This window comes from Podarcis filfolensis, assembly GCF_964270895.1.
Source record: "Podarcis filfolensis genome assembly, chromosome: 4".
In the NCBI taxonomy this organism is placed as follows: domain Eukaryota; kingdom Metazoa; phylum Chordata; class Lepidosauria; order Squamata; family Lacertidae; genus Podarcis; species Podarcis filfolensis.
Genome location: NC_139607.1, coordinates 88,369,540 through 88,382,423, shown reverse-complemented (window position 1 = coordinate 88,382,423; position 12,884 = coordinate 88,369,540). Strand labels below are relative to the sequence as shown.

General features: G+C 46.7%; 1 protein-coding gene across 1 annotated transcript in view; it reads left to right on the top strand.

Moving 5' to 3' along the window:
• Positions 1–4,276, top strand: part of MTNR1B (melatonin receptor 1B) — a 38,506-nt gene extending 34,230 nt beyond the window's left edge. The window contains exon 2 of the mRNA XM_083610036.1: positions 1,746–4,276. Coding sequence (XP_083466162.1) covers positions 1,746–2,614 — 869 coding nt within the window. The 3' untranslated portion in view covers positions 2,615–4,276. The remainder of the gene's footprint in view (positions 1–1,745) is intronic.
• The last annotated feature ends 8,608 nt before the right edge of the window (positions 4,277–12,884 follow it).

Here is a 12,884-nt window from a genome sequence, read left to right as displayed (position 1 = left end):
CTGTGAGAAGCTTGCAAGCAGGACCCGAGCACAAGAGCACTTTCCCCTCCTGAGGTTTCCTGAAACCCAGAAGCAATTACAGGCTTGACTACTGTAATTCGCTCTATGCGGGGCTGCCCTTAAAGCTGTCCCAGAAACTCCAGCGGGAGCAGAATGCTGCAGCGAGGCTCCTCACAGGGTCTCTGCCATGGGAGCATATTCACCCAGTGCTTTTCCAGCTGTACTGGCTCCTGGTGGAGTACAGGCTCAGATTTAAGGTGCTGGTTTTGACCTTTAAAGCCCTTCACGGCCTAGGACCCTCGTACCTACGGGACCGCCTCTCCCGGTAGGCCCCGCGGAGGACCTTAAGGTCCATAAATAGCAACACCCTAGAGGTCCCGGACCCTAAGGAAGTCAGATTAGCCTCAACCAGAGCCAGGGCCTTTTCAACACTGGCTCCGGCCTGGTGGAACGCTCTGCCTCATGAGACCAGGGCCCTGCAGGATCTGATTTCTTTCCACAGGGCCTGTAAGACAGAGTTGTTCTGCCTGGCCTTTGGCTTGGAGCCAATTTGATCCCCTCCCCCTCTTTTCCTTCTCTTTCTGTGATGGAACTCCTATTTGGGGACTTCTCTGGCTTTTTTTCTGGCCCACATAAGACCAGTCTGGATAGTTGGCCTTGGTGAAGATTTGACGTTGTCATCCCCAAAAAAGTTTTTGATTTGAGTTTCTACTGAAATGAGGCTGCATTTTAATGTTGTATTTTAATCTTGTTTTAAAGGTGTTTTTAATCAATTGTTTTTATACCTGGTGTTAGCCACCCTGAGCCCGGTCTTGGCTGGGGAGGGTGGGGTATTATTAAATCATTATTATTATTAAATTATTATTATTATTAAATTATTATTATTATTAAATTATTATTATTATTATTATTATTATTATTATTATTATTATTATATTATTATTAAATTATTATTATTATTAAATTATTAAATTATTATTATTATTATTATTATTATTATTATTATTATTATTATTTTCCCCATTGTGGGATGGAGGGCTTTATTTGCAATTCTGAGAAATGAATGAGCATGGTCATCCCATCCGCTAACTGATCAGTTAGCAAAATCAAAGAAGATTATGAACTGACAGGCATACTGTTGTGAAGTTTATACCAGGGGTAGACAAGATGGTGCCCTGCAGATGTTGGACCCCCCCCAACTCCCATCAGCCAGCATAGCCAACGGTGATGGATGATGGATCCAACAACATCTGAAATTGGATATCACTTTGGGTATTCTTGCTTTCTAACATATCATGGGCCAACAGGTGTCCTCCTCCTGAGTTTAAATCACAAATCATGAGAATAAAAGTGAGGAGACTTCAGCCATTTTGAGGGGCCAGAAGGGAGACTTACTGGCAGATCAATGGCAGATATCTTCCTGACTATTACTGAGAGACAGCCACCAACTCCCCACCCCCCAACTGCACCCTCTGAAGACCACTATGTGAAGACATAGTGTTGTGTTTGGGTGATTGTCCCTCAGACTCTTCAGGTGGGCATAGGTTGGTAGAACACAATATTCAGTTTTTGGGGAGTGTCCGTATTTTAGAGTTGGATTTTCAGTCTTAACAGGCATGCAATTCTGGTATTCTGCTGCTCCTTACTACTTGTCACTTGAAGGTGTTTGTTAGTTTCCTGGGAGTTGGGATGTCCAATTAATTATTGTTGTGTGTGTGTTTTCTCTTTCTCTCTCCTTCTCCTAGGTAATGCATTTGTGGTGAGCCTGGCCCTGGCAGACTTAGTGGTGGCCTTGTACCCTTTCCCTTTAGTGCTCTCGGCCATCTTCCACAATGGCTGGTCCTTGGGGGATATGCACTGTAAAGCAAGCGGCTTTGTGATGGGACTGAGTGTCATTGGCTCCATCTTCAACATCACCGCCATCGCAATCAACAGGTACTGCTACATATGCCACAGTTTTGCGTACGACAAAGTGTACAGTTGGTGGAACACCATGATGTACGTCTGCTTGATTTGGGTGCTGACGGTTATCGCGACGGTGCCCAATTTTTTCGTCGGCTCTCTCAAGTACGACCCACGCATCTATTCGTGCACCTTCACCCAGACGGCCAGCTCCTATTATACCATTGCCGTGGTCGTCATCCACTTCATCTTGCCCATCACCATCGTGAGCTTCTGCTACCTTCGAATCTGGATCCTGGTGATCCAAGTGCGGAGGAGAGTAAAGTCAGAAGTCAAGCTGAGGCTGAAGCCGAGTGACTTCAGGAACTTTGTCACCATGTTTGTTGTGTTTGTGATCTTTGCCTTTTGCTGGGCACCGCTGAACTTCATTGGGCTGGCTGTCGCCATCAACCCTTCTGAAATAGCGCCCAGGGTTCCCGAGTGGTTGTTTGTGGTGAGTTACTTCATGGCCTACTTCAACAGTTGCCTTAACGCAATAATCTACGGACTTCTGAACCAAAACTTCCGGAAGGAATACAAACGGATCTTAATGTCCTTATGGGTGCCGAGGCTGCTTTTTCAGGACACATCCAAAGCAGGGACCGAAGTTCAGAAGAGCAAGCCGTCTCCTGCTTTAAATAACAATGACCAGTTCAAAACCGAGACCTTGTAGATAGGGGGACAGTGGATGCGAAAGGGCGCCATTTTGTGAATTCCAACAATGCTTTTCTTAAAGTTGTACATCTTGTTCCTGCTTACCCTGTCCTGTGTTCTCCCCCACCGAATGAGCGTGCTGTGGCGACTGGAATCTTGTCTTCTTGGCAACGCACCTTCTGTTTACATGTTTCTATATTTGATAGCTAGGTATCAATATGAAGTTGGCTTTGGAATACAGAAGAAGAAGAAGGTAAACAAACCAAGAGGCTGAAGCCAGCCGTGGACTCGGGTGTAGAAACAGCAGGTCTACCAGGGTCCTTCAACGTTTGTACAAAATATGGTTCTCAGGAAGCAGAATGCTTGCACTGTCTTGTCAGGATGTAGTGTAGATGGTGACTTCTAACAATTTCCCCTTCTCTTAGGGAAAAGAAAATTACTGACTGCCTCTTCAGCTGAATGCCAGCCCTTTCTTGCGTATAATATAGAAGAGATATTGTCCCCAAGCTTTAGGGGAAAGACAAAGAAAGATAAATTCATTCATTTTAATGCAGATTCATGAAATCTGGACCTTCTGAAACTATGTGCAGACCAAAACTACAGCTATCATTTGAACTGACACTTCTCCAAATGGTGCTGTTTTCCCAGCAGAATATGCATACAAAGAAAAGCATGTATGAGAGGAACATGCATATTAGTAAAAAAAAAGTATGTTCAAAAATATTAGGGGGAGATTATTGCACAAATGTGTGCATTAGTACAAAAACAGGCGCTTAAATGAGTACAAATTTTCCATGTGGATTTATAATACAGTTCACAACGTAATGCAGAAATGGGGCAAACCAGATTTGGGATGGGGGGGGGTGAGAAACTGACACTTGCATATTTGTCCGTTCCAACTCTGAGCTGACATGGCTGACCTATATGCACATGGTGAACAATCGTCCAGTTTTGGCATCGCAGGAGCTTGTCCCACTGCTGTCATGAGATGGTATCTTGTTCTACTTGGGCATGATGGCTGCATGAGCTGCAGGCTGATACAACAATCCTCTTGCCCAACCTTCATCGCCTGCCACCAGGACAAGGCTGTAAATGGAATGGTGGCTCTGCTACTCTGTGCCCCATTCTGCCCTCCGCAATTTGCAGCTGGGGCTTGGGTTGCTCCCTTAGACTGCAAACTTGTCTCAACCCCCAAAGAATCCTGGGAGCTGTAGTTTAACCCTCGCAGAGCTAGCATTCCCAGCACTTGTGACAAACTGCAGTATCTAGAATTCTTTGGGCTTCAGAAGTATTTGACATGGACTGAATCACGCTCATTGTTCGTTCATGGTGAATGTTCCCTTTTATGAGCAATACTTTGTTTTTCAACTGTAGAAAACTGTATGTTCTTTACCTTTTTCCTGCCACTTTACTGCCTAACATTGATTCAGTTCCCTCTCGCAACCTCCCATCGTAAAGACACTGTAAATGCAAGGGGCAATTATTTCTGATACGGCAAAGAAGAAAAAGCTATTTTAGTAAATTTTGACAGAGGTTATATGTTTTTAGTGTGACTTTGAAACTCAGGAAGGATATACCGAAACTGTGTGGAGACCTCTGTATACTTGCATATTTAAGAAATTATCAGTTCCGTTTCGAAGATTTACAGAATACCAGCATTTGAATATATATATATATATATATATATATATATATATATATATATATATATGTCAGGGAAAGAAAAGAAAGCTGAAGTTTAATGTTCATAATGCAAATGGGGGGGAAGCAGGGGGAGATTATTACACTTCAGAGATCTACTGTTTTCAGAACAGAGGGGTGTGTTCTCTCAAGAATTTTATTCTCTCTTAAATAATGGGTTTCGGTGAAGGGATTGTATTTATTGCCAACAGAAGATACACGTGTGATGTGCATTTTGTTCAGCGTGTGCAACTGGCAATAACTCTAGAGCCTACCAAAGTCCTTATAGTCCCCAAAGACATGGCATGGTTTCTGCCCATGGCGCAGAAGCCACACAGGCGCATGGAAGGACATTTATGTGCCATGGGCAGACAAATGCATTTCGCCCAGCAGCCAGGAGCAGGAATGGGGGAGGGATTTGGTTCTGGGCTGCTTTTCGCAGTGGACCAACCTAGTCTGAGCTCGCTTGCAGACCAGAACGCTGCTGCAAACTGTATTAAGCACATCTCCAGATTTTGCAATATAGTTTTGGTCTGGGAAAAGTGTGCATGAAAACACACATTGAATCTTAAGGATAAATGCATCGAAAGTGGCATATTTTATGTGAGATGTGGGTACAAAATGCAGGCAGCCTAAATGTGGACTTCGTGTCCGTTCTGACAAGAAGAAGTCCACGCAAAATGGGACAAGGCAGAGCTATGAGGTGAGTGCCAGTGAGAATGAAACAAGATGGAAGTGGCAGTTTAGCTCAGCCCTAACTTAGAGATGGGACGCAGGTGGCGCTGTGGGTTAAACCACAGAGCCTAGGACTTGCTGATCAGAAGGTCGGCGGTTCAAATCCCCGCAACAGGGTGAGCTCCCGTTGCTCGGTCCCTGCTCCTGCCAACCTAGCAGTTCAAAAGCACGTCAAAGTGCAAGTAGATAAATAGGTACCGCTCCGGCAGGAAGGTAAACGGCGTTTCCGTGCGCTACTCTGGTTCGCCAGAAGCGGCTTAGTCATGCTGGCCACATGACCCGGAAGCTGTACGCCGGCTCCCTCGGCCAATAAAGCGAGATGAGCGCCGCAACCCCAGAGTCGGCCACGACTGGACCTAATGGTCAGGGGTCCCTTTACCTTTAACTTAGAGATGGGCAGATTCTGTCGAACTCCTTTGGGACTCCTCCCCCCATGCTATATGAGGCATAGGGAATGTGTGTGTCAGGCTCGAGGGAATCTCTCCTCCCCCGGTAGCATCGAGCATCAAAGAAGAAACAAGAGAGTTCATATTTGTGGTTTTTATTCAGCAATTGTGGAGCGAGGCAAGCGGCCCAGTCTTAACACCATGGTGACGTTGCTCACTCTGAGCCCCTTCCTTCCCCAGCAACAGCCCGTGGCTGTACAGGAGGCCTAAGGAGTCAAATGTCATCGAGCCCTTTGCTCTTCTGAGTGAGCGACAAGTACGGGGTGAGGGTGGGGCTTCTGTGCTCTCCAAGGAAGTCTCTGCTGGTAGTTCTCCAACTCCCCCTCCTTCCCCTAAGATCTCATAACTTGGCAGCTCTGTGTTTTGCTGTAATACAATCCTGAAGGAGCGTCTCCACCCCCATCGTTCACCCTGGATGCTGAGGTCCAGGGCTTCTGGCGATTCCCTCACTGTGAGAAGTGAGGTTACAGGGAACCAGGCAGAGGGCCTTCTCGGTAGTGGCACCCACCATGTGGAACACCCTCCCACCAGATGTTAAGGAAATAAACAACTATCTGACTTTTAGAAGATATCTGAAGGCAGCCCTGCTTAGGGAAGCTTTTAATGTTTGAAGTTTCATTCTTATTGGTGATCTGTTGGGAACCACCCAGATGGGTGGGTTATTAAAATAATAATAATGATGATGATGATAATAATAATAATAATAATAATAATAATAATAATAATAATTACTGTTCTCCCTCTTCTCTGGAAACTACTGGGGAAAGGGGAGCCGGTCCCCCCCCCCCGTCCTCCAAGGGAAGCAGAGGGGAAGGAGGGGCCAGTTCAGTCCAGTCCCCAACACTGTGGTTCCGCTCTGTAAATTTTGATCCGGTCTATGCTCAACCAGAAGCTTTTGACGGGCTTTGATGATCTAGCTATATTGAAATCCTACTGTTGTGTCACAGTCTAGTGTGACCAAGAGACATAACCCAAAGTGGCATTATGTAGATGAAGAGCAGGGCTTGATTCTCAGTGGCTGAGTCTCCTCCTCCTCCCCCACTCAATTGTCCTGTTGTCATCCGCACCACACCAGTCATAATGACAGACAGTTTGCTTGTCAAACATAACAAACAAGATGTCATGGATGCTTTTGTTCAGATTCCTGCATTTCAAGGGGTTGGACTAGATGACCCCGAGGATCCCTTCCGACTCTACAATTCTACGATTCTATGAATGTGGCTTCGCTACCTCTCTCCCCTCCCATTGGTTGAGGAGATGTATGAATTCAAACAGGGTTAACTTTTGTCTGTGTGCTTCTATTTATTTACTTTCAATTGGTGCATGAAGTGAAGAATTTTAAAGAGACTTTTCTCTGTGCAGAAATAAAAGATATTGTAAATATGTTGTGAATCTTGTATATTGCATTTTTCTGCAGGACTTTCTCTTGGAGCTGGGGGAAAATCCTGTTTCCTAATCTGTTGGGAATTGTTGTTTTCACTGGCTGGTACTATGAATGCTATCATACTAAATACAGAGGTTGCCTCAAGGTTTATCAAGTGTGCGAGGAATTGATGTCAAATTGTATAATGCGGCATTGGCTTTTTCTCCCCAGCTCCTTTGCTATGCTATTAGCTACATCTGGGGCAATGGAGGACGGGGGACGGATAAATCCTGGCATTATGACCCGAAGTCTATTTTATTGTAAATATTTTGTAACTGCAATGGGCTTGATCTAACCTCCAGCACAAGTGCTATTTTTAATTACATTGTAAAGGAAATCACTAATATGATGTAAGAGCGAAACGGTTTTCTTCCTGCTTAGTAGCGAGTTGACCTGAGCTTGTAAAACACGACGAGGGCATGGAATATTTATGTCTCCGTTATGTGCTCGTCGGCAAATGATCCTGCAGTTTCTTCACCCGGCAAAAGTCCTGGACCCAAATTTCAGGAGTTACGATGAGGTTTCAGCAGTTGTACAAAACCGCTTCTAAGTGCGAATCCGCCAAGCTCCTGCACTTATACTGAGTTGTGATGACGTGACTGAAATCTCACTGATGCCTGGAATGCTTCCACAAGGAGTTCATTTCAGGGCACAGAACATTTTAAATGATATCATTAGTAGATATGTTCGTGCTGTGCCAAATATTTCCTCGTGTTCTCCCCCACCCTAACATTTGCTGTCAATTCACGAGAAAAGAAATTGCATTCAAAAATTATGCTACAGGAGAGAGAACATTTGGCTAACATTCTCATGAGTAGGGGGCAGGGTTTTCATTGCACTTTACCTTACTTTCAAGATGGCCAGTTTTTTGTTGCTTTTAAAAAAAAATGAGTATCAGTTCTTTTCATTTTATGAATCATCTTTATGGAAGTCTGCATTTACACTTCCTATAAACCTTGTGATGTCCTCAGCTGGGCTTGCCTGGAAGTCTGGTAAGCCAGGGAAGCTGTCTTCACTCTCCTGACAGCTGTCCAGTGTTAGATAGGTAGCCGTGTTGGTCTGCCATAGTCAAAACAAAACAAAAAATTTTCTTCCAGTAGCACCTTAAAGACCAACTAAGTTAGTTCTTGGTATGAGCTTTCGTGTGCATGCACACGAAAGCTCATACCAAGAACTAACTTAGTTGGTCTTTAAGGTGCTACTGGAAGAAATTTTTTTTTTGTTCTGTCCAGTGTTGTTATAGAAGTCATAGGATGCTACCTTCTACTGAGACAGATCACACTACCCTCGGCCACCTCGCTATGATAAGGTTAGCTCAGCCCCGTACCCACTGAGATTATGAACTCTCCTGCAAAGGAGGTAGGAAAACAGAGCCTTCATTCATGGGGGAAGAAAGTAGCTGAGAAACTGAAGGAGGGGCACCTCACTATGATAAACAGAGGTACACTGGAAGGCATTGTTTTAGCTAACAGAGCTGGGAAACTTTGCAGAAAGTTTCAGAAGGTCCTAGGTTTGATTCTTGCCATCCCCCATTAAAAGAAGGCTCAGGAAGGCGGTGACAGGAAAGAACCTTAGGAAGACAGGAAGCTGCCCATATTGAGTCATGCCATTGGTCCATCCAGCTCCATATTGTCTACAGCAAGGCCTACACTGGTCTACACTGACTGGCAGTAGACCTCAGATCAGTAACACTCCTCCTTTAAACTCTGGAGAACTTCTGTCAGACAACACTGGCCTAGAAAGGTCAATGGTCTGAATCAGTCTAGAACACCTTCATGTGTTTTCATTGTGGTGGAATAGCTGAAGCTTCGAACTCAAGGTGGCATATGTAAGGTTTTAAGAAAGTCTTATCCAGGCAGAGACCAGACCCAGATCTGCTTAGCTTCAGCAAGGTTGCCGTATCACATTCCCTCAGACCACATCACAGATTTGTTTTCTCCAACCCCTAGCTTAGCCGTCTTTCTATGTGTCATGTTCTAGCAGCCCATTATGAGAACAAAATACTGGACTACGTAGGGCCTTTAGTCTGGTCCAGCAGCAACAAGAATTAATCTGGAACGCATTAACACTTTCTGTAAAGAATGCATTTTATTTGACCCATTGTGGATGATGGGTCGTTCACCATCTGATATGTTGTCAAAGCATGCTTTTCAAGAAGGAGGAAGAAGAAGAGTGGGGAAAGAGAAGAAGAAAAGCAAGAGTTCCCTTTGTCCCACACTAGGGGTAGCGGGTGGTGCTGTGGGTTAAACCACAGAGCCTAGGGCTTGCCGATGGGAAGGTCAGCGGTTCGAATCCCCGCAACGGGGTGAGCTCCCGTTGCTCGGTCCCTGCTCCTGCCAACCTAGCAGTTCGAAAGCACGTCATAGTGCAAGTAGATAAATAGGTACCACTCCGGTGGGAAGGTAAACGGTGTTTCCGTGCTCTGCTCTGGTTTGCCAGAAGCGGCTTTGTCATGCTGGCCACATGATCCGGAAGCTGTACGCCGGCTCCCTTGGCCAATAAAGCGAGATGAGCGCCACAACCCCAGAGTCGGCCACAACTGGACCTAATGGTCAGGGGTCCCTTTACCTTTACCTAGGTGCAGCCAACATGACGTCCCCTGAATGCTGCTGGACCACAACTCCTGTCATCCTTGACCATTGGCCATGCTGGCTAGAGCTGATGAGAGTTGAAGTCCAACAGCATCTGGAGGGCAGCATTGTATTGGCTATCCTGCCCTACAACCTTCTTCCGCAATGAGCAACCTCTCCTCACTTTTGCATATGTACTGAATTGTATGATTTGGACCAACCTTCCACAACCTGAGCTTTCTAGATGCTTTGGGCTACTACAGCTCCACCAGTCCAAGCCAACATGATGAATGGTAATGGGAGATGGGAGTTGTGGTCCAACACATCTGAAGAACAACAGGGTAGGGAAGGCTGGACTGGCCAAACACCTTCATTAGATAACCCCATATATATTATTCTGCCACATTATCATCTGTGTAATAATACGAAGGAGAATTTGCCATGTTGTTGTATACCATAAGTCTTAACGTTCCACTTTCGGGGAGTGGTTGTCAGATCTTTCTGTGTTAATGTCTGTGTTGGGAAACCCCAGCATGTTCCACAGCATCTTAGGACGTCTTCCAGGATGTCCTATCACTTTGTGGAAGTGTTGTGGTCTCAGCATGAGCACCCTGCTTTGAGATGGATGTTCAAACCTTTAAAATGTGATTTCTGCCAGAGGCAGACCAGAATTAGCCATGTAAACGTTTATCTTCATGGTGAGAGAATGGAAGAAGAAACAAACGTTGAGCTAATTTGTTGGTGAATACAGTGGTACCTCAGGTTAAGAACTTAATTCGTTCTGGAGTCCGTTCTTAACCTGAAACTGTTCCTAACCTGAGGTACCACTTTAGCTAATGGGGCCTCCCACTGCTGCCGTGCCACCGCCGCGCGATTTCTGTTCTCATCCTGAAGCAAAGTTCTTAACCCGAGGTACTATTCCTGGGTTAGCAGAGTCTGTAACCTGAAGCGTCTGTAACCTAAAGCGTCTGTAACCCGAGGTACCACTGTACAGTGTTTCTCATGGTATGTTTTTACAAAGAAACTTAAAAAAATACGAGTTCCCATCTGGCAGGCCTGTTCCTAACCCAATAACTCCACCCGCCATCTACCCTAGTCTAGAGATGGGAAGGCCTAGAAAAAACCTGGAAAATTTGGGGGGGACAGGTCCTGTGGAGTTTGGAACTGACAGGGTCAGAACTCCGAAGTGTCCTGTATCTGGGAGGGGGAGAAGGAGGAGCTTGTCGCAGAGCAGTGACTCACAGTGTGTGACTGCCTTCAGACTTCCTTTCACTTCTCACTGAGCAGCAGCTTGACACAGAAGCTGCGAGTGTGTGCTTTTGGAAGCACGGCTGAGAATGCCTCCAAGTTCCGATGGAGGAGACTGATTTATGGCTTGTAAATAAACGCTTCTAGAGATAAGAACCGAACTGTCTCTGGACTTGATTTATCCCTCATCTCACACGGACAGGACTGCTGCGACTCTGCTCCCCTGCCAGGTCAGCTTCTGAACAGAGCTGCGCAAAGGAAGCGTGACTGGACGCAGGGGTTTTATTACATGCATAGGTTATGGGAGTATCGCGTTTCCTGACAAGTGTGAGAAGGGAGAAGGCTGCCAGCGACGTGTTGCTGTGATCTCCTGCCAGGAGAATGCCGGAGAGCGGAGCCAAGAGCCAGGAGGAACGGCTGCTTCAAAGGTCCGGCTTGCTGGCAAACTTGTGAGTACGCTGAAGCCCCGGGGGGAGGAAGAATGGCTGCTGCACAGGAGCAGCAGAGCCAAGAGAGCTACCCTGGTGAGAGACTGAATGGGGCCAACTGGGAGGCCTGGTCAAGAAGAGCAAGGGGGTGGTTTGTGGCCACAGGGCTCTGGAGTCCAGTCCAGAAGGAGCCGGCCCCACCCATACAAGCTACTGCTCTGCTGAGTGAGAGAGAGCAGAGAGAGCTTTGCTTCTTGAAAGCAAGTGTGGACGCTTTGCTGTTGCCCCACCTGGAGGGCGTTAAATCGGCTCAGGCCGCGTGGCGGGTGCTGAGGAGTTTGTGTGAAAGCTCAGCAGGAGCCAAGGGCCGGGAGAAAGCCGAGGGCCAAGGGAGCAAGCCCCAGGCTGAAGAGGGAGCCAGACCAGAGGGGGCTGTTCCGGGAAGCTGTTTCTCTGCTTCGACACGTCTGTGTGATGGTGCTGGAGAGAAGCTGAGAGCTGTGGAACAGGGCAAAGGCTGCACCCCAAGAGCGAGTGGGGGGGCAGGCCAGGCAGGCCATTCCAAGAGCTCTGAGAAAGTGAAAGGCTTCGAAAGTTGTTTGTGCTTTGAGACGACGTCCAACAGCGCTGGGAAGCATCCGCTAGAGGCCCAGGCTGCCAAGGACACTGGCCGGCGTGGAATGTCAACAAAGCAGGTTCCCAGGGCCGGTTCCCAGCAAAGACGTGGGAAAGCAGCAGGCCAGGAGAAAAACAAAGACAAGGCGTCTTATCATCTCACAGCTGCGATGGCATCTCTGAGAAAAAGCAAGAGCCTCAGTCGGGGGAAGGCTGTGGCCATGGCAACTGATGGGAACGTGAGCAACGGCATGGCATCTTTGGAAAACAGCCAGAGACACTCTTTATCTCTCGTCGTCGATTCCGGAGCTTCGCATTGTCTGGTGACCTCCAGAGGGCTTCTGAGGAACTGCAAGACAGTTAAAACTGGACGCTATGTTACTTTAGCAGATGGGTCTCAAAGACCACTGACTGAAACTGGGCTTCTTTATTGTTCCTTTTTAGATCATTGGTTGCAAGCTTTTGTGGTACCAGAGCTTGCTCACTCTCTTTTAAGTGTGCCAGCCCTTATGGCTGCTGGGTTTGATGTTTTGTTTTCTAACAATGTGTGTTCCTTCTACAGGAATGGAAAGAAGATCCACAGTGTCCAGAGAAGAGGCACGCTCTTTCTGGTCGAGATGCCCATTGAAGATGGGGCTGGTGGGAAAATGGGGCTGGTGGAAGATGGGGCTAGTGGAGAGTCCATTGTAGAAGCCCAAGGGCAGTGTGCAAATGTCCCACCACACCATGATTGTGTACACTTATGGCACAGGAGATTTGGGCACGTAGGGTGGTCATATGTGAGGAAGGCCACAGACAACACCATTGGGTGCAAGTTCAAAGCATGTGACAAATACCTAGATTGTCAAGCCTGTAAGCAATCAAAGGTCACAACATGCTCATACCCCAGGTCTGAGAGGAAAACCAGTAAACCCTTTGAACTTGTGCATGCAGATTTGTCGGGACCCATGCCGACACCTTCGTTAGCTGGTTCTAAGTGGGTTTTGCTTCTGGTTGATGATTTTTCTAAACATTCATGGATTTTTGCGCTGCAACAGAAGTCAGAGGCAGCTGCATTGATCAGGGATTGGATCACAGCGGTAGAGCTACGGTTCTCTACCAAAGTAATTTCCTTTCAATCTGATCGGGGGGGGGGAGTTTACCG